The sequence below is a fragment of the Salvia miltiorrhiza genome, chromosome 5 (assembly GCF_028751815.1).
Source record: "Salvia miltiorrhiza cultivar Shanhuang (shh) chromosome 5, IMPLAD_Smil_shh, whole genome shotgun sequence".
Taxonomy (NCBI): domain Eukaryota; kingdom Viridiplantae; phylum Streptophyta; class Magnoliopsida; order Lamiales; family Lamiaceae; genus Salvia; species Salvia miltiorrhiza.
Window position 1 is genome coordinate 50,716,332 of NC_080391.1, and position 22,131 is coordinate 50,738,462.

The window sequence follows — 22,131 nt, forward strand, 5'->3', positions numbered from 1 at the left end:
ATAAGAGCAAATAAAAGCTTCAATCAAGCATTTAACTCAGAGCAGACGACCTGCTCTGATACCACTCTGTCGCAGCCCGATTCCGACACTAGTAATAGCGGGGATCGAGTATCGATACGACTATTTTAAAGGAATAAAAGACAAGATGTATAGGTCAAACATCAAGCGGAAGCTCACATCAAAAGGTGTTAAGGAAATCATCATAAATGAATCCAAGGGTAAAATCGTCAACATCGTTATATCTTTTTGATTATCAGGAATTTCACGAACAAAAACAAAACGGGTATAGCTCATTTTTCATAATGAAGAATAATATGCAGAGTATCGCAGCAAAAGGCGAATCGATTATATGTATGAAGACATATAACCGTGAGTGTATTGCTTGATTTTCAAAGGAAATTAAGTATCTTAAACATCAAACTCTATTTAACATAACTTCATATCAAAACTCTATCGACAAAACAGACATACGATAGAGAAAGAAAACGTCAACCCGAAACATTCTCCACCAGCACCGCACCATACTCCCCCTCCGCTTATCCTGCACGTTTAGAAATACATGCAGGGCGTGAGTACATAAATACTCAGTGGACATATCGCCGAAAAACAAAGCTGCTCATAGAGCTATAAATTGAACTTGCCACAATTCAGCAATACACAGGAATTATATCTTAAAAGAACCTGTGCAAGCAGTTTTAACCATAAACATCATAATTAAGTGTCTGCAGACAAGTACTCGACATGTATGTACCGCATCTACATCTCATCATTATAATTAAGGTACTGAGAAGTAGGCCTCCCTCTCAAGTACCGTGACCGGCCGACCTGAAGACGGCTCACAGTCACCTCTGTGCACAAAATCCCGCTTGTGGTAGGACCGAATTCGTCTCATCTCATCAGTAGAGGGTAAACATACAAGCTCAACATCAAAAATTTGCAAGTCAAACAGTTCTCAAACATCATTTATCTCAAAAACATTTGTTAATCTCATAACATCATCAAATCATTTTAGAAAGCTCATATGATAAACATATACTCAAAATATTGCCCACCTGAAGACCTTACTCAAAATCTCCCGTCAAAGTGGAGTTACTTACTTCCTTGCTCGTCTCGTGTCTTCAGGGATCATCATCATCATCGAAAGTTCATGTCATAAAATGAATCTCGATTAGAACTCATTGACTAATTCTCAGGCCTTATCTCATACTCTATCTCATATTCTATCTCTTTACTCAACTCTATATAAACTCTCCACTCATCTCACATCCTTAAGTTCAAGGATAGGTTTCAAGAAAATCATGGCTCTAAGTCTCGATTTATTTCTCATATAAGGTTCGTCTAATCTCATTCAACACATAGGTAACATAATCACATAAGGCACATAAGAAATCACAAACAAACATCATCAAAACATGTTCTGTTTTTACACTGACTCAACTTCAAAATTTAAACTGTTCTGACTCCGACATCTCCTGGACTCGAGACTCATACCGAAAGAAAGATCTTCGAGTCTAGTTTCATTTAAAAAAAAGTAGAGTCGAAAACTCCAAGTGGTTTGAGAGATATGACGTTTTTACCATTATCTACCATTTTTGGCAGTTTTGTGCAACCGAAGGTTATAATTTTTCAAAAATAGTAAACGTTGTCAAACTGGGCTCATCTTCGGTGGATATCTAGCTAACACAATAAGGTTGATACCATAAAAAGTTGGAAAGCTAGATCACATAGGAAGCTACTGAAACGAAAGACTCTTTCCCCTGTTTTCTGAAATTCTCGGTAATAATGTGCAGTTTAAGTTTTGCATTTTAAAGAAATATCAAACGAAGTTGAAAAGACTTGAAATTTTACCATGGTACTCAAGACTCATGTATGGACTTCCTATAAAATTTTCAAAGCTATTTGACATCGACAAACCGTCGATCACAGTAGGTCAGTAAGGCCTACGAAAATTTCTCCAAAATCTCATCTCAAACTCTTTATATGCTCAACCACATCAAAACGATCGAGCGAAAAATATACTCAACCTCGACTCTTCTCATCTCATATCATTCTCGAACATCAACTCAAAGCAAAAGCAAATCTCACTTTAACTCAATTAAATTCCCATGGCAAACCATAGCCAATATCCTCAACATATACTTATTTCATGCTCAAGATTATATACTTAAATGATTTCACACAATTAATCACATAGATTTATTAATCACCCTAGTTTTTATTAAACTAAAACTTTTGAAATACCACTAATCATGTATAACCTATTGATCAAAACATAGATCTAACATCCTAGGTTACCAATTAGCACAAATCAACATCATAAAACAAGATCCCATATAGATACACATATATGTCATCTTCTTCCTCAACTAACACTTTCATTTTTCACTTCTCAACCTCAAGCTTCAATCTCATCCATTATTAATCATCTAGATCATCTCATAAACTCAAATCCATCATCATATAACTCAAGCCAATTCAAGAAAATAAACAACAAAATTCGTAGGGTTTCAAGCCCCTAATTTTCGAAAATTTCCTAGGAATAAGTTTGGTGATTTTCTAGCTCAATCATGATCATATACTCATTCACATATCATTAATATGATCAAATAAATAATCTAAGATCACTTACTCAAGGATTTAAAAGGTGATCAAGACTTTGCTCCAACTTTGATCTTAGTTCTAGCTTCTTGAATTTGATGAGATATGATAGTGTTTGATTGGATTGGATGGTGGATTATCTCATAGTAGTGTTTGATGAAGCTTCTCTAAGCTTTCTTCAATGGACATCAATGGAGGAAAAGAGAGTATAGAGAGAGAGAGGGGAGGCCGAGAATGGGGAAGAGAAGGGAGGGGGTGTGCGTGAGTTATTTGACGAATTAGGATAATGACTTGCTCAAGAATTTAATCCCACTTGAATCAAAGTGTTATCCCAACATTTTCACTTTATAATTAAAGCATGTCCCCCCTTAACTCCTACCTCCTAATCCACTTGCCATTTAAGATAATGAGCATGTGGTAAAAACAAAATATCTCAAGTGTAGTATTAGTGAAATTAATACACTCGATCACAGCTCTGCCACCAGAGCAGAGCTAAAAGACTCGGCCAGAGCAGAGCTAAAAAGCTCGCCAGAGCAGAGCTGGAAACTCGCTAGGGCAGAGCTAAAACTCGCCAGAGCAGAGCTCTCATCCAGAGCAGAGCTCACATCCAGAGCAGAGCTCGCAAGCCAGAGCAGAGCTGACTGACTCGGCAGAGCAGAGCTAACTGACTCGGCCAGAGCAGAGCTAACTGACTCGGCAGAGCAGAGCTTGATTTCAGCTCTGTCACCAGAGCTGAGCTCGGGTTTTCAGCTCTGTCGTCAGAGCAGAGCAGAGCTCGGCTCAACATCAGCTCTGCTTCCAGAGCAGAGCTCGGTTCAACTTCAACTCTGCTTCCAGAGCAGAGCTCGGTTTTCAGCTCTGCCTCCAGAGCAGAGCTCAGCTACGCCAGAGCTGTTATAATTTTATCGAAAGGAAAGGAATTTTTAACCTCATAAAAAAAATACAATAGCTCAAACTATTGGAAAAATCTCATCTCATCATAAACTTATTTATATGTATCTCAGTAAAATATTTCTCATAAAAAAAAAACTGATATTCAAAAATAATAATAGCTGCATGCCATTTCCCGATTTAAAAAAAAAATAATCTCGTTTTCCAAAATCTCGAAAATAATCCGTGTTAAGATAACACAAAACAAAACACACTCACATCATCGTAAACAAATAGTCACGTAGAAAATCACTCAAACCATCTCAGATAAAACACGGATACAATTCTTATTAAAGCAATCAGCAATCATCTCTCAGATCGACTCTCCCTTCTATAGGGTTTCTCACTCACTTATCTCAACTCTATTCTTCTTCAGATATTCCTATTTGCAATAGGACAATTAAACTCACAGATACCTCTGTATCCGTCATCGGGAAAAATAAATTATGCTCTTCTCTCAATTCAATCAGCATCTCTATCTTTATCATTGATTCTATCAGACTCATATCTCTATCTAGAAGAATAACTCATCTCATCAAAATAGTGTAACTCTAATGCTCAATATTTCTATTTATCATCATAACTCCATCTCATTATAATCTCATATCTCAGTACCGTAGTACTCTCTGTAGTGTCTCGACACTACTACTACTCATAAAAGTACGGGGTGTTACAGATGTGGAGGTCTTTTTATAATTTTATATGAATGTAAGGTAGGTTTGTAATTATCATAAAAATTGATATGGGGAGTTTGAAAAGTTTTGCAAGTATTTGAGAATTTGTAGATTTTTTAAAGTTCGTGGAAAAATGAATTTTAAACAAAGTTCGTGATATTACACTCAATTAACCCAATTAAAATTAATAACCTTCTTTAAAACAGGAAATAAATTAATCTCTCTCTTTTCTTCATTTTCTGTTCTCCGGCCGTCGCCGTCGCCGCAGCTACTGCCGCTATCTGAACGTCGCGCCGCCGTCCTCCATGCCTCAGGTAAACCCCCTCTATCTCCCTCTTTCTCATGCGCCGTGTTCTATTTCTTTTCTTTTACTCATTCTAGTCTATTTGTTTTGCTAACTTAAAAACTTTCGATTACAGAAATCGATGAACGTCGCCGATTGGAGGCGTCACCGGTCTGTTCTTCTCTATTTTTTATATTTATTCGATTAATAAACTCTTTGTAAAACCTCTAATTGATTGAATGTGAGAGACCTAAGGGTAATTTTAAACATAACCCCCAATTTTCTCACTATAGCCCCTTATTTTAAAAAATAATAAAATAATTATAATTTTACTATTATATCCTTATAGATTTTAAAAAAGATTGCGTATACAATCTCAAAATATTTATAACCCCTAAATAACTTTTCATAGCCAACTCAAAGAACATGTAAATCAACACCGCTTCGTCTTCTTTTTTTCATTTCTTCATCAGCGATGTTTTGTTTCATCTTACCTCTGCTTCATTTTCTTCTTCCTGTACATATTCAATCTAAGCAAAACATCAAATCTGACAGTAGAATGTCCTCAATAATTCCAAAAATCCCCTCCAGCTCCCTTGCTCGTTCGCTCTGACCAGGTCTTTCACCAATTTAGGGCCGAAGGATTTGGTGGAGAAAACGCCAGCTGTGGTAAAGAAAGGGGTTACCAAGGAGAAGGCAGAAAAGATTGTGGCGAAGCTCAAGGAAATTGACGCCACTGTGGTTTTGGAATGACACCATAATTAAATGGTTGGGTAATTTTCTTGTAATTTTGATTGAGCCAACTCAAACAGTTAACATACTCCATATATTTACTTTTCATCGAGGATTTTTACTTTCTTGCGTCGCCGTCAGTCCGATTCTACAGGTGGAACAACGCCGAAGCATAGAAATTTATCCGGCTTTGCGAGAGTGTTTCCTGTGCGCGGTCAAGTACTCGACGAATCCATTGTTGGAGATGAGAGAATCCATAGTTTAGATGATAGAGATCTTGGGCATTCGAGATTGGGAGGAGATGGAGGACTTAATTTATTGTTATATTCTTCTTAATTCTACTGGGTTCATGATTTTATTGAGGAGATGGAGGTCAAGTCCAAAGTATTCTGCTAGAAATTGAGCCTCTCTTTGCTTGAGAAAATAATTCAAGAACAAAATTGATACCTATAATAAAGAACTACCCAAGAACAAAATTCAGCCTCTCCTTCCTGGTTATCTGCATCTGCGTCTCTGACGTGTTTAATTAAATTTTTTGAGTTGGGGGCTATGTCAAGAGATTGTATGCATTATTCTTCTTTCAAATTAATTTTTATAAACTTTGATTTATTACAAATTTTAAATAAGTTATAAGGGTATAATAGTAAAATTATAATTATTTATATTATTATTTTTAATAGGGGGCTATAGTGAGAAAATTGGGGGCTGTGTTTAAAATTACCGGAGACCTAATTGAATCATTAAACCTCCAGCCCAATAAATACTGTCTACATAACGAAACCTCTAACCCAATAAATAGTGATTGGGCTCACAAATTTAGCTAAATGGTTACTTTAAAAAAAATAAAATTCTGGTCTACATCTCTATATATATATATATGAAATACGAGTTTTAGAGCAGTTTTTTTCCCATCAAATTTGATAGTTTTTTTTTAAAAGATCGTGATTCATGTGACACCATTTGCATAAGAGGATGGGATCGTCATTCGTCATTTCTAATTAACTGCTTGGGATATTAGCCATATATTTAATTAATTAGTTGTATTTAATAGGTGTATCCTTTAAAGAAAACATCCATATTTTAAATTAGCACATGTGTGTATATTATTTGAAAACATCCATATTTGTTATTACTGTTATTTATTCAAATACATTTAACGTATAAATTCAACTAATTTGGAGTTTATATAACTATTTGAACTTATAAAAATAAAAATAATAATAGCTTTACATTGTCTATTATTCTATTAAAATTGCAACCAATGGATAAATAAATTCATTCAATATCTAGCCTATTTCATACATAGTAATATTATTTTATATTACACAATTATATAAAAAAATGAACAAATTTCATCTTGTAATAAAACTATAAACACAATATTGTTTGTATAAAAAAAAGATATACATATGTGCACATGTGCAATAATTTCTGAGAAATGTAATGTGTATTTTTTAAATTAAAAATACCGTCAATAATATTGTCTCTTCTTTTTTTTCTTGGCATGGCACTTATAGAGAAAATTAATATATATACTGCCTTAGAAGTCCAAATAGCTCAATTAAATGCGTAGATTCATAGTAGTTTTCATTACCATAAGCATGCATACAATTGATCATCATTATTTCCGGCCAATTGCAGACAAAAATCTCCCCAATTCAATATCAAGTACCTCGAGACTTTAACAGCAAAAACTAACAGCCAGATGCACTTAATATTCAGAAAATAACTTCTTTTTTTCATTCCCATCTACCAGAATAACTATAACACCAGCAATAAACAGAACATCAGTAACATCAGTAAAGCTTATAACCTCATCAAAATGCAACTGAGTAGTAAAATCTTCAACCCAAACTCGGACATCTGCCTCAATCCCCATTTCCATGAAATGCTCACATAAATCATATGCGGCGCTTCTTAGGAAGACGGCAGCCATTATGTGGTTTCCTAGTCGTATCCTCAATGTACACAACAGGATTTACATCTCCTCGTGAATGAGTGTACCCGTCTTTGAAGGCCAAAATAGAATCCTTCTTCCTCCTGAAAAAGGTGAATCCGCTCACTTTCACCACGACTGATTTTATTTTCATCTGTTTCACTACTCGTCCCATATACTCAGCAGCTGCTTCACCAGAATACCGGCCAGGTTTATCTCCTTTCGCTGCCACTTGACCAGCAGAAACCGACATCTTTCTGTTCCCTTTAGAATCAGTTAACGTGACATAGGAGTTGTTTCGCATCAATTTAATGAGCACAATATCAGCATTTGATTCAAGTTGAGCCTGCTGATAAAATGCAGGGTCTCCCCTCTGACCATAGCCTCTGCCCTGGAAATTTCCCTGCGCATCATTAATAGGCCTCGGCAGCCCTCCTGCTCCAACCTCTGGCTGATAGCGTGGAGGTCTTTCATCTCGGAGTAATCCCCGAACAAAGTCCATAGGCTTAGGATGAGTTCTTCCTGCCTCGTTCTCAAGTGGAGATAGCCTATTCATACTATTTCCTCTTTCCCGGTTTAACAACTGATCATAGCCAATGGAACCAAAATTCCGTCCTACCCCAACCTCAAGTGGAGGTAATCCATTCACACCATTTCCTCTTTCCCAGTTTAACAACTGACCATAGCCACCGGAACGAAGATTCCTCCGTGCCCCAAACTCAATTGGAGGTAGCCCATTTAAACCATTTTCTCTTTCCCGATTTAACAGCTGATCATATCCAACGAAACGTGGACCCCTTCCTACCCCAACCTCCAGTGGAGGTTTTCCGTCTACACCATTTCCACTTTCCTGTGTTGCCTGTTCAGGGTCCATAGATCTAGGATCTCTTCCTTCCTCAACCTCTGGTTTTTCTCCAGAATGTAAAGAACTCCTGAAACTCAAAGCACAAGGCAAATGAACATCCTCTGTCACTCGGACCAAGCCCAGTTTCATGCCCAGGTTTTCCAAAATTGACAACGGAAGATGTGCTTCGCTTTTCGAACTCTTGATTAATCCTGCATAACAAGATACAGAAAAAATAATTATAGAAAAGGCTGGAAGTATGAAACAAACTTCTGTTTTCTACCACTCCAACTCACTCGATTTCAGGGGTGAAGGTGTTCCAATCCCGAGTATCTAAAGAATACCTAGATAGTTAATCACTCCAATGCTTTGGGTATAGCAACCATATAATATTCCGTAAACACAATAGACATCGAAACATCCCAGCTTCCGTACCCAAAAGAATTAGACCATGATGGACTTCGAGGACTGGGAGCATTCAATTTATACACAGTCAATTGCACGTCTATAACTGAACTCACTTGATTTGCTAACGAATAAAGTATCATTCTCAATCCGAGTCATTGCGAATTTTTCAGTTCCTCCCAGTTCTTAAGAAACCAAATATCGTATTCTCAGTCATATTTGAAAGATGGGCAGGGCTGGACATTTCATTATAATTATCAGACTGGATGAAGAAGATAAAAAAAACTAATACAACATGCGCGCAATATCTGCCAAATGAATTTACAATTTTACAGCGAACACAAATAATTTAACAGAAAGAGAAGAGACTCCAGTTCACAATTTAGAAAGAAATGTTTAACAGCATCCGAAGCTCAAACTAACCGGAAAAGGCGCCGATTTTGGTCGGAATTTGTGAGAAGGCATGGAATTGTCGACCGGAGACAGATCCAACTCGAGAAGCTTGCTGGTAAATGCCGGGTCGAATCACCGACCCGAATAGAGATCCTTGTAACATTGATTTGTGGGGTTTTCCTTGCTGAGATTTGATTTGAAACGCAGACAGCTGAAATGAATTAGGGGTAAGGGTTTTGAATTTAGGGTTTTATTGTCTTTTGAGTTTTGATGCATCAGACTTGTTAATATAATGAATAAGGGAGGAGCAAAATACCGAAAAATTGGTATACCACACTTATCGTACCGAAAAAATATCGAAATTATCGAAATTTCGGTATACCGAAAATTTCGGTACGGTATTGTACCGTATCAAAAATTTTCGGTACGGCAACGGTATCATTTTCCTCATACTGCGGTATATGCCGAAAAAACGGTATATACCGTTGTTTTGGTATATACCGAAAAAATTCGTATACCGTCAGAATAAATTATATATATATATATATATATATATAATTAGTGGTAAATTATTAAAAAGTTTTTTTTCATAATTACTAAAAAATTAATGACAACTTATAAAATATATATTTATTAATAATTAAAAACATGTAAATAAATTGAATAAATATAAAATAAATTGCATCTATGTTATTTAACTAAAGGACTTTGAAAAATATACAAGTATATTATATAACTATACAAGTATGAGCTACATATATCTATATTTATATGTCTACATACTATAATTCTAATTCTAGAATAACTATATCTCTAGAATAAGTTACATTCATGTTATATAAAAAATTAACTAATAGGAGTAGATAATAATAAGTCATAAATAAATTTTGAAAAGTAAATAAATTGAGTAAATATAAAATTCAAACAATAATTACAAGATCTACTAGGTTATTGATGAAACTAGAATATCAATATATAGTCAATTATAATATATAACTATATAAGTGTGAGCTATATAGTTATATTATATATGTAGACTATAACTATAATTTTAGAATAAGTTAATTCTACGGATGTAAAGTAAACAAATTGAATTGAAGCGAATATTATTGAATTCGATTCACATTCGTAAAAATAATTGCATATTCCAATGGTTACTCGAATATCTTTTAAATTTTATTTGATATTCATATTCGATTCGTACATTGATTCGCGAGTATTCGAATCGAATCAAATATCCGTTTCAATTTTTTACAAGTATATTTTAAACAATATAAATGGAAATAGTACTTCTTACTATTTAATTCAAAATATGAATATAACTATTTATTAAGTATTAGATACATAATATATACTCCCTCCGTCCACGAAATGAGTACCCATTTGTGGAAGGCACGGGTTTTAAGAAATGTATGGAGTGTAGTGTGAATAGTTTAAGGGTCCCACTTTTTGAGAGTATTAATTAAAGGGTTGTGTGGGGTACACTTGCCAAAAAGGGAAATGGGTACTCATTTCGTGGACGGACGAAAAAGGAAATATGAGTACTCATTTCGTGGACAGAGGGAGTATAATTTCATTGTTATCTAAGTTGATAATTTAACTTAATTATAGTGTACTAAAATAATTTTAAAAGTTATAGGGTTACGTATATATTATGTTATATATAATAAAAAATTTATATACGTATTATATATTACTCCCTCCGTCCCAAACGAAATGTCCTATTTCTTTTCGGCACGGAGATTAAGAAATGTGTATAAAGTAGATAAAGTGAGTTGGTGGAAATTATTTAAATATTAAGTATAGAGAGAGAGTGTATTGCCAAAAAAGGAAACAGGACATTTCGTTTGCGACAACCCAAAAATGAAAACAGGGCATTTCGTTTGGGACGGAGGGAGTACATATATTGATATTAATACACCAATAATTTCGATATACCGTAAGATATGGTATATCGACTTTCGGTATGGTATACCGCACTATCGGTACGACAACGGTATGGAAATTCTCATACCGAAATTTTCGGTATGCCGATCTTCGGTATACCGAAAAGTACGGTACGGTAAAGGTATGGAAATTCTCATACCGCAATTTACGGTATGGTATACGGTATGACGGAAAATTTTCGGCATACCGTACCGATCCACCCCTAATAATGAACTAGTATTAAACCTGTGCTTCGTACGGTCCGATAATTTACGTATTTATAATGTATAATATAAGTACTATAGGATTCTAAATTTTTTTGATAATTTACAGATAAATATTGTAATGTATAGTAATATATAATACAGAGAAATTAAACAAAATTGATAATTTACATTACATAATACAAAATTGATAATTTACATTACATTCAGAAGTATTGTATTGAATATATGAGCCTAATTAAACTCATATATATTTATTCTTCATATGTGCCACAACAAAAATAAGATATATAAAAAAATGAGCCCCAAAAAAATAATACATTGAAACAGAAAAAAAAGTGTTCTACTAATTTATTTTATTGAACTTTGAACGAAATAAATAAATTTAAATTTTTTTTTAAATTAAAAAGTTATTTCTTAGCTTAATCATTAAAATCCTTAATTAGGTATTTAGGCTTAAGCAAATTGGATTCAAACTACAAAAGCCTCAAATACTTATTTTGAAATATGGGCCAGAGTAAAATAGAAGCCCATAGAGGGAGAAAAAATAATTGGCCGGCATTCACAAAAAGTTTAGAATAAATTCCTCCACCTCTCTTCTTCTAACATCGCACCGTTCCAGAAAGTTCCCACCATTGCTGAAGTTCCCAACATTCCTCAACTTCTGCAGTTGCAACTCCATTCACGAATATCACCGAAAGTTCGAAAACTTTGAACAATAAGTAATTCTATCTATCTCTACCATCAAATGTGTTAATTTGGTAATCATGATAGAGCTTATGTTTTTTTTAATTTTTCTCGCCATTGATCTATGTTGATAAGTTGATCATGGGACCTAAGCCATTGATCTATGTATGTGTTTGGTCATGGGACTTAAGCCATCGACTCAAACTATATATGATTATATTTGTCAAGGAGCTCCGGTCTCTTGGCGTATGTTTGCAAGTATGATAACGTGATTTGATTACGTATGTGACGTATATGGATATTTTCGTTATGTTCTTCACTGAGTATATTTTTCAATATGCTCACCCCTTATCTTTTCAGTTTTGCAGTTCCAGAGTCGAAGTGGCCATGGAAGTGGAGAATGACTAGGGATAAGGGTTTTACATTGAACATTTTAGTTGAATTTGTTAAGTTTTAGTTTATCGTTTTATTTTATTTTTATTTTATGTTACTACTTTAGTTTTAGCAAGTTGATTTTAAATTAGTTTAAACTTTTGATAGTCAAGAAATTTTATTTTATCCATTAGTTCTTCAAGATTTTAAATTGAAAAATTTATGAAAAATCGGGGTGTTATATTTTTCATATAATCTTATTTTATTTTCAAATAATTATACCACTTTTTCAAATATGCTTCTCATCTTATCATCTTATTTACAAAAAATGAATTTTGATTAACTATATCATAAAATTTTATTTTATTTTCAAACACCATTCCAAGAACAATCCTTTCATTTTCATATCCAAAACACCAATATACAAATGCGTTGTATTGTGAAAGTAAGAAAATATTGTAAATATATTTGAAAAAATTTAATTTAAATTCTAAAACTTTATACCCAGATTTTTTGAATATTTTGACTTTTTTGATTCAACCGAAACAATTATTTACACAAAAAAAAAATTGCAATATATTTTATTTTTTGAGTCCCAGCGAGCGCTGGACACCCGTGCGATGCATTGAATAACAGATCAGCCATTCTTACCCCAAAATACCAGATATGCAGAAAAGTATTCAAAACAACATATGCTCATAAAAAATAGGGTTAAGGTACAGATACCCCCCCTAAACATGACCCCCTAGAAAGTATACCCCCCATTCTCCAACTTGGTACAACTTGCCCCCCAAACTCGACGGAAAATATACAACTAACCCCAGCCCACAGACGAACGTTAGACGCCGTCCAGAAAATAATTTTTTTTATTATTATTAAATGCGGGGCCCACCAAGCAACGACTATCAATGGCTTTCAAATTAGAAATTAGGGTTCAAATACTAAGAACCCTAATTTACGATCTCATTTCAGATTCTTGGAGAGAAATTGAAGGAAATTTCTCGAATTAGCTTAGGGTTTAGCTTGGTTTATTGAAATCGAGCAAGTACACATGAGTGTTAACTCTGGATTCGGGTGTAGCTCGTCGCGAGCTCGACGACAGATGCGAACTGAGAATGAGAGTGATTACGTTTGTTGTCTTTGCGAATTTGAAGGCCAGCGACTTAAAGTTTCAAGAATGACCTCGTGGACAGAAGACAACCCAGGGAGAAGGTTCTATGGGTGTATAAATTGGAAGGTATTTCACTAAATTTTGAACTTTGTATTGGCAACACTCTTTTTGAAATTTCTATACATTTTTTACCCCCTTATAGACGAAGAACTGCGGTTTTTTCAATTGGTACGACGAGCCAATGTGTGAGAGGGCAAGAGATGTTATAAACATGTTGAAGAATGAAAATATGAAGCTCTTGAAGATCCATCAAAGCTCGGCCCCATCCATGGACGTGAAAACTGAAATTGATGATCTTTGGAGTGTATTGGAAGTATTGAAGGAAGAATGCAGTAGGGTTAGAAGGAAAAATACATTTGTGATTTTGATTTTGATTTTCTCATGGTTGTTGCTAGTGTATGTAGTTGTAGCATGAAGAAAAATATTTTTGTGTTGCTCTTTTTTATGCTCATTGATGTTGTATCATCCATTGAGCAATGAAGGAAATTAGCAACCTTCAAGTTCTTGTATCTGTGTTTGTTACAATGATTTGATGGAATGGATTTGTAAATTTTAGTGTAATCTCTATTTGTGCAGTTTATACATGTCCCTCTGAGCAGCTTTGACTCGGCCTTCTCCTCTGGTAGCTGCATAGCCAGCTCTGACTCGGCCTTCTCCTCTGGTAGCTGCGCAGCCAGCTCTGGCTCGGCCTTGTACTCTGGTAGCTGCGCGCCAGCTCTGGCTAGGCCTTCTCCTCTGGTAGCTGCGCAGCCAGCTCTGACTCGGCCTTGTACTCTGGTAGCTGCGCGCCAGCTCTGGCTAGGCCTTCTCCTCTGGTAGCTGCACAGCCAGCTCTGACTCGGCCTTCTCCTCTGGTAACAATTACTAATATCCTTTTTTTGGTTGCTTTTGCAGATCCAAGAGATAACACTTCCAAACTCCATTGATAGATTCAGATCTTCATATGTGCCGAAAAATCAGCCTGTATAAAGTAGAAATTATTGTTCTAATAATCTATCTCTATTGTAATTGTTACTAATAGTAATTAGCCAAAAACTAAACAAAATAAAAGTACCATATATAAACATAAAAACAAAAAAATATAAAAAAGAAATAGAAGTACTGAAAATAGAGAGAGATAGAGTTTGCATTGTCAAAATATTTTCTGAAATGATCTTATATTTATATGCTCAAGTGTTCAACAAATTGACTCTAAAATTGTATTTTTTTGAATTTCAAATGATAGTTTGGGCGCCAATTTTGGAGCCAAAATTAATATAACCAGTTGTATAAAGCAAAATGGAAATATTATGGCAGTGGATCTTGGACCCGGTCCAGATCCGTGGATCCAGATCCGTTTTTACGGATCTGGATCTCAATTTTTTGGACCCGACGGATCTGGATCTGGATCTGGATCTCAGTTTTGAAAACGGATCTGGATCTGGATCTTGAAATTTTAGATCCGGATCCGGCCCAGATCCGACCCGTGGATCCGTTTTATTTTATATATATATTTTATATTTTATATTTAGTTTACTAATAATATTAACTAAATTAAAAATAATAAATAAATTATATTCAAAAGAATAAAAACTAAAAGTAATTAGATAAAAGTATTTTGTGTTATATTTTTCATGATGGAAATTAGATGTTGTTGATTTTGTGAAATTTTTTTAATTTAATTTGAAAATAGTAGATCCATGGATCTGGACCCGTGGACCCGCGGATCTGACGGATTTGGATCTAGATCCAAAATTTTCAGATCCACGGATCTGGATCTGGATCTAGTATATGAAAACGGATCTGGATCTGGTATTGGCCAGACCCGGTCCAGATCCGGCCCGTTGCCATCCCTAATGGCATGCTTCGGTCCAGCAGATAAAACTATGCATTAATAGAAGTATTGATTGATTGCTTGGACTGCTATAGCCTCTAATTTTGGGAAGAGTCTAAGCTACACCATGCATAGTGCGCTTCCCCGGTATGATGCTGCTACGTGGCCCGAACAAATTTTAAAGAGCGGTTCGTCCGAACCGGGATGTAATGCATTTCCGTTTCTTCCTTAGCAAACTGCCGTTAACCAACTCTACCTATTTCCAACATTTTCTTTTCTTCTTTATTTTTTAACTTTACCCATTTTGTTTTTGTTCTTCTAAGTTCTTAAGTTCTACAATAATAATGCTTCTCAAAAAAAAAAAAAAAAGTTCCACAATATTAGCTCATTTTCTGTCTCTAAAAGACTTCATCTTTTTGAAGTATCGACGCAGCACGGACATCTGGCCGATTTCAAACCCTATTTCTGGACGCCGGCGCAACGGCGAATAATTACCACCGGCGGTCGTCGCCTTACAAGGCAAAGAGAGGCAGACGACCGAGATAAGGGATCGGGTTCTATGGGAGAGAGGAAGAGGATCGAGAGAGAGCGTGGTGGTCGAAAGTGGCTGCTCGTCGAATTTAAGAGAGAGGATGTTGTAGTCGGCAAATTCGCCTAATTTGGGTGAAGGGGATGAGTTCTGGCGTTGTGAGTGCAGCGTGAGGCTTGAGAGAGAGAGAGAGACAGAGAAAAGAGAGATCAGGCTAGTGAGAGGCGACGGTGGAGGTGCTGCAACCTCGCCGGATTTTGGATATGGTACGCATTTTGAGAGAAAGAGAGTAAGGGAGACGATAATGAATTTGGCCGAGGAAAATGATTTTTTGATTAGTCTAAACGATGTTGGGCTTCATGAATTAAGTTATTGGGCCATTGTAGAAGATTTATAATTATAAAACATGTTAGTATTTATTTATATAACTATCTAATTATAAGATAAACATAATTGTAACTAATAAAATTGTGAAAAGTTAATAAATGGTGTATAATCAACTGATATAAAATAGTTTGTTCAATTTCTAAATATGATAGATAGTTATCAACTTTATCATGAAAAAAGTATTTCGCCTGAAAACAAATCATAATTATCCGTAAAAAAGTATTTTGTAATATAATTTATTTTATATAAAATTAGTAATAATATTTCTGTATAATCATATTTAATAATTTCTATATAATCTAACTCCAATTGATTAATCCCCAATTCAATTTCGTGAAATTTAATCCAATTTGATAATCCTCAATTTAATGTCATATAGTCTAACTTCAATTAGGGATGAAAATAAATCAATTAATTTTGGTTCGATTCGGCTTTTTGATATTCGAATACGAAATTTTATGATTCGAATACAAATACAAATATTTTTTTGATTCGATTAGTTATCAAATACAATTCGAGAATTATGATATCCGATTCGGTATTCGAAAATATTCGATATATATATATATATATATATAATATTTATATTTATATTTTAAAAAATAAAATAGATATCAAGTAAAATAAACAAAAAAATATATGTATTTGGATAAAAATGAACAAAAATGATAATAATCAAAGCTTTAAAAGGACTTTGATTCCAAATATGATTCAAATGATTGTTTTGTTTGAAACAATATGTTAGAATGTTTATTCTATCAAAATCGTGAATTGAATATATTCGATTCAAATCAAATAGAAGGAAGTTGAATAGTAGGAATATTTGAAGCGAATATTTAATTTATATTGTTTAAAAATTAAAATACACTTGTAAAAAAATGAAACGAATATTCTATTCGGTTCAAATATTCGCGAATCAATGTACGAATATTGATTCGAATATGCAATCATTTTTACGAATATGAATCGAATTCAATAATATTCGATTCGATTCGTTTGAATTCTTAACTTCAATTCAAAAATCCACAAATTCTAACTTTAATTTCACAATCTCCAATGCAATTTTATGCAATCTAACTTTAATTTGATAATATTCGATTCGATTCGTTTGAATTCTTAACTTCAATTCAAAAATCCACAAATTCTAACTTTAATTTCACAATCTCCAATGCAATTTTATGCAATCTAACTTTAATTTGATAATTCTCAATTCAATTTCGTGTAATCTAACTCGAATTTGATAATCCCTAATTCAGGTTTCATATAATAAAACTTTAGTTTCATAATCCCCAAATCAATTTCATGTAATCTAACTCCAATTACATAATCCCCAATTTGATTTCATGTAATATAACTTTAATTTGATAATCCACAATTCAATTTAATGTAATCTAACTCCAATCTGACTCCAATTTGATAATCATCAATTCAATTTCATATAATCTAACTTTAATTTCAAAATCCCCAATTCAGTTTCATGTAATCTAACTTCAATTTCATAATCCCCAATTCGAATTCATGTGATATAACTCCAATTTCATAATCCCCAATTCAATTTCATGTAATATAATTTCAATTTCATAATCCCCAATTCGATTTCATGTAATCTAACTTTAATTTGATAATCCCCAATTAAATTTCGTGTAATCTAACTTCAATTTCATAATGTCCAAATGATTTCTCACTAATCATACTTCAATTTGATAATCTCCAATCAATTTCCAACTAATAATACTTCAATTTGAAAATTCGCAAATGATTTTGCACTAATCATATTTCAATTTGAAAATCCTCAAATGATTTGCCACTAACCATACTTCAATTTGAGAAGCCTAAATGATTTCTCACAAATCATACTTCAATTTGATAATCTTCAAATGATTTCCTCTAATCTTGCTTCAATTTGATAATCCTCAATCGATTTCTCGTTAATCATACTTCAATTTCATAATCTCCAATCGATTTTCCACTAATCATAGTACAATTTCAGAATCCCCAAATGATTTTTCACTAATAATACTTCAATTTGATAATCCCAAATAACTTCCCACTAATCATACTTCAATTCAAGAGTCTCTAAACGATTTCCCACTAATCATACTTCAATTCAAGAATCTCTAAACGATTTCCCACTAACCTTGCGCTTCAATTTGAGAATTCTCAAACGACTTCCCACTAATCTTACTTCAATTTTAGAAACCTCAATCGATTTCCCACTAATCATGCTTCAATTTCATAGTCTCTAATCGATTTCTCATTAATCATACTTCAATTTCATAATCCTCAATTCGATTTCATGTAATCTAATTTGAATTTCATTATTCCTAATTTGATTTCATGTAATCTAACTTGAATTTCAGTATTCCCAATTCGATTTCATGTAATCTAAGTCCAATTTTATAACCCTCAATTCAATTTCATGTAATCTTACTTTAATTAATTTCATTATACCCAATTCAATTTGATTATCCCCACTAATCATACTTCAACTTGAAAATCTCCAATCAATTTTTCAACTAACCATACTTCAATTTGAGAATCCGCAAATAATTTCTCACTAGTCATACTTCAATTTGAGAATCATCAAATGATTTCCCGCTACTTATAATTCAATTTGAGAATGCCCAAATGATTTTTCACTAATTGTACTTCAATTTGAGAATCCCCGAATGATTTCCCCTAATCTTACTTCAATATGAGAGTCATGAATCTATTTCTCATTAATCATACTTCAATTTCATAATCTCCAATTGATTTCCCACTATTAATACTTCAATTTCAGAATCCACAAATAATTTTTCACTAATCTTATTTCAATTTGAGAATCCCCAATCAATTTTTCATTAATCATACTTCAATTTCAGAATCCCCAAATAATTTTCCACTAATTTTATTTCAATTTGAGAATCCCCAATCAATTTTTCACTAATCATACTTTAATTTGAGAATCCTCAAATGATTTCCACTAATCATACTTCAATTTGAGAATCCGCAAATGATTTCCCACTAATCTAATTTCAATTTCATAATATCCAATCGATTTCCCACCAATCATACTTCAATTTGAGAATCCCCAATGATTTTCCACTAATCATACTTCAATTTGAGAATCCCCAAATAATTTTCACTAATCATACTTCAATTTGAGAATCCCCAAATGATTTTTCACTAATCTTACTTCAATTTCATAACATCCAATTGATTTCCCACTAATCATACTTCAATTTGAAAATCCTCAAATGATTTTTCACTAATAGTACTTCTAATTTGAGAATCCGAAATGATCATTCCCACTAATCTTACTTCAATTTCATAATCTCCAATTCAATTCCATGTAATCTTACTTCAATTTTCATTATCCCCAATTCGATTTCATGTAATCTAACTTCAATTTCATTTTCTTCAATCGCATTCCACTAATCACACTTCAATTTCACTATCCCCAAATCGATTTCATGTAATCTTACTTTAATATTATATTCCCCAATTTGATTTCATGTGATCTTACTTCAACTTCATAATCCCCAATTCGATTTCATGTAATCTCACTTCAATTTCTTAATCTGCAATTCGATTTCATGTACTCTTACTTCAATTTCGTAATCCTCAATTCGATTTCATGTAATCTTACTTCAATTCATAATCTCTGATTCGATTTCATGTTATAGAAATATAGGGGTAAATTATTATAACAATGGCATTTATAATGATAACCTTGTATTGAACATATAAAGTTATTGCATTCACAATTAAATTTATTATACTTGAAAAAAATAAAAATTTCCCTCAATATATAGTCTCGTTTAAATGAGACTATATATTTGCATCATCCTTTTTTTTTCTTTTTCTTTTTTGAGAGAAAAGCAAGAACTTCATAGATCATAAAAGAGAGTTGACAATGATACTGGGAGCAGCTCCCGTGCAAAAAAGAACTTCACCTTGACTAGTGAATGCAACACTTGGATTCAAATTTCAAATGAAGCCTTTTGTTTTAGTATAGTAAATTTCACTGTGAAGGATAACTTTATACATCTAGTACAATGTTCTCACGATAAATGTAATTTTTATAATAACCACCCATTTAACATATTTATAGTTTTTTTTTTCTTTAATGAAATTCTAGTGTATGCCACACATAAGTATTTATTATGTACTAATAATATAAAACATACGAATATATTATTTTATATCATTTGATTATACTCCATCCGTCCCATAAGCTTAGGCTGATTGAGATTTTCACAAAGATTAAGAAAAATCATTGGAAATGAAAATTTATAAGTAAATTTCCTAGTATGCCCATATTTATTATTTAATGATGTATTAAAGTGAGAGTAAATTAAAGAATTAAATAAGAATATAATAGTAAATGAGTAAAAAAATATTACTTTTTATGGAAACAAGCCTATATAAATAGGACATTCAAAAAAGAAAAACAAGTCTAAGCTTATGGGACCGAGGAAGTACAATTTATATCACTCCATTTATTGACTTTTCAAAGTCTGTTCATAAGTCACAATTATGTTTATCTCATAATTAATTATCTATATAAATACGTATAACTTATTTTATAATTATAAAACTTCTAAAATGGTCCCAATACACAATTTATTAAGCCCAACATCTTAAATATTTTAGGCCCAACCAAAAATCCTTTTCTTTCTATTCATTTATCGTCTCCTTCATCTTTTATCTCTCACCTTTCTCTTCCTCACAGTATGCGCCGCTGCCATATTTGAAATCCGACGAGGTTGTGCCACCTCCACCCCTCGCCTCTAACTAGCCTGATCTAACTCGCTTCTTTCTCTCTAGCCTCATGCTGCACTCACAACATAGAACCCATTTCCTTCACCCAAATCCAGCGAACTCGCCGACTGCCGCATCATCTTTCTTAAATTCGGCGAGCAGCCGGCGTCGACCCCCATCCTCTCTCTCTTTCCTATTTATCCCTTCTTTAGGCCGTCGACCTCTCTTTGCCTTGAAAGGCGACGGCCGCCGTCGCACATGCTGCGCCGCTGCGCCGTCCAAAAATAAGGATCGAAATCGGCGAGATGTCATGCTACGCTGCTACTCCAAAAAGAACGAGTTTGGTTTGAATAATAATCTCTCTAAAAGAGAAAGAAGATGAGCTAATTTCTACCAAAAAAAAAAAAAAGAATTATTAGAATCAGATATTGCGGAACTTGGGACGAGGAACAAGAAGAAAATGGTTGAAGTTAAAAAGAAAGAAGAAAAGAAAATGTTGGAAATGGGTAAAGTTGTTTGCTAAAAAAGAAACGGAAGTGTATTACATCCGGATCGGACGAACCGCTCTTTAAAATTTGTTCAGGCCACGTGGCAGCATCTTACTGGGGAAGCGCAACACGCATGGTGTAGGTTAGACTCTTCCCTAATTTTGTAATGGGATAAGTTACTTTTTCTTCTTTGACGTATTTCAATGGTTGTACAAATTCTCATTTTATTTTACTTTTCTATCTTTTTGTAATGGCATAAATTACTTATTTTTTTTAACTTTTATCTTTCTTTCTAACACTTCCATTTATATATTTTCTAAAATTTTCATATTTACCTTTCTTTCCAACACTTATATTTATATGTATGACTTCTCAAAGGGGCGGCAAAGATATTTCGGTACATATTACTTCCTCCGTCCCATGAAGCATGACTCATTTCTTTTCGGCACGAAAATTAAGAAATTGATATTTTGTGTGTTAAGTGTAGTAGGTGAAAAAGTGAAAAGGTGAATAAAGGATAAATTTTTTTGTCATTTTTAAAAACAGGTCAAGCTTCGTGGGACAAACTAAAAAGGAAACTGGACCATGCTTCGTGGGAAGGAGGGAGTAGATCGGATGATCATTATTAGCTTATTGTAGAACTTTACCAAATATCTAAAAGTTTATTTAGAAGATACTATTAAAACAGTGTGTTTCGGTTTCTAGAACTTTGGCTTGGGCTCTTTTAGACTCGTGCCATTAAACTAGGATACTTTTAAACATGTTCAAACTATTTTCTTATCCACACTATTGGTTCGAGGCTTTGGAAGATGCCATAATTGTAGTAGTCGGGTCTGATGAAGATATTTTATTTCTCATTCAGGTTTGTACCTGAATTCACCATGATGAGCAATCAATAAGGGTGTTTGGTTTGATGGATTAAACAAAATTTGAATTTGGCAGGATTTAATCTCATAATATGTAGTTCAATTGAGTATATTCGATCTAATACTT

At 33.5% G+C, this 22,131-nt stretch overlaps 1 protein-coding gene and 2 long non-coding RNA genes across 4 annotated transcripts; 1 reads left to right on the plus strand and 2 right to left on the minus strand.

The window, feature by feature from the left end:
- Positions 1-267: 267 nt before the first annotated feature.
- On the minus strand, positions 268-2,864 carry LOC130987227 (uncharacterized). The gene is made up of 2 exons (XR_009089622.1): positions 2,630-2,864; positions 268-541 (listed from the first exon to the last, which is right to left on the minus strand). It is a non-coding gene; the product is annotated as an uncharacterized LOC130987227 (long non-coding RNA).
- A 2,020-nt stretch (positions 2,865-4,884) lies between these two features.
- LOC130987228 (uncharacterized) lies at positions 4,885-5,843 on the plus strand. The gene is made up of 2 exons (XR_009089623.1): positions 4,885-5,253; positions 5,372-5,843. It is a non-coding gene; the product is annotated as an uncharacterized LOC130987228 (long non-coding RNA).
- A 1,091-nt stretch (positions 5,844-6,934) lies between these two features.
- Positions 6,935-21,357, minus strand: LOC130987229 (uncharacterized). 2 transcript variants are annotated; one of them, XM_057910885.1, is made up of 3 exons: positions 21,319-21,357; positions 8,826-9,075; positions 6,935-8,209 (listed from the first exon to the last, which is right to left on the minus strand). In XM_057910885.1, exons 2-3 carry the CDS (start codon positions 8,956-8,958, stop codon positions 7,119-7,121), a joined length of 1,224 nt encoding a protein of 407 aa, XP_057766868.1. In that variant the 5' UTR covers positions 8,959-9,075; positions 21,319-21,357; the 3' UTR covers positions 6,935-7,118. The 2 variants fall into 2 exon arrangements, with proteins under 2 accessions (XP_057766868.1, XP_057766869.1); XM_057910886.1 differs by lacking the exon at positions 21,319-21,357 and adding an exon at positions 8,294-8,330 and having other exon boundaries at positions 8,826-9,059.
- Between the last annotated feature and the right edge of the window lie 774 nt (positions 21,358-22,131).

Coding starts and splice junctions, on each gene's coding strand:
- LOC130987229 (XM_057910885.1), bottom strand. CDS start 8,958: ATGTTACAAGGATCTCTATTCGGGTCGGTGATTCGACCCGGCATTTAC. Junction 8,210..8,825: donor CAAAATCGGCGCCTTTTCCG/GTTAGTTTGAGC, acceptor CTTGTTATGCAG/GATTAATCAAGAGTTCGAAA.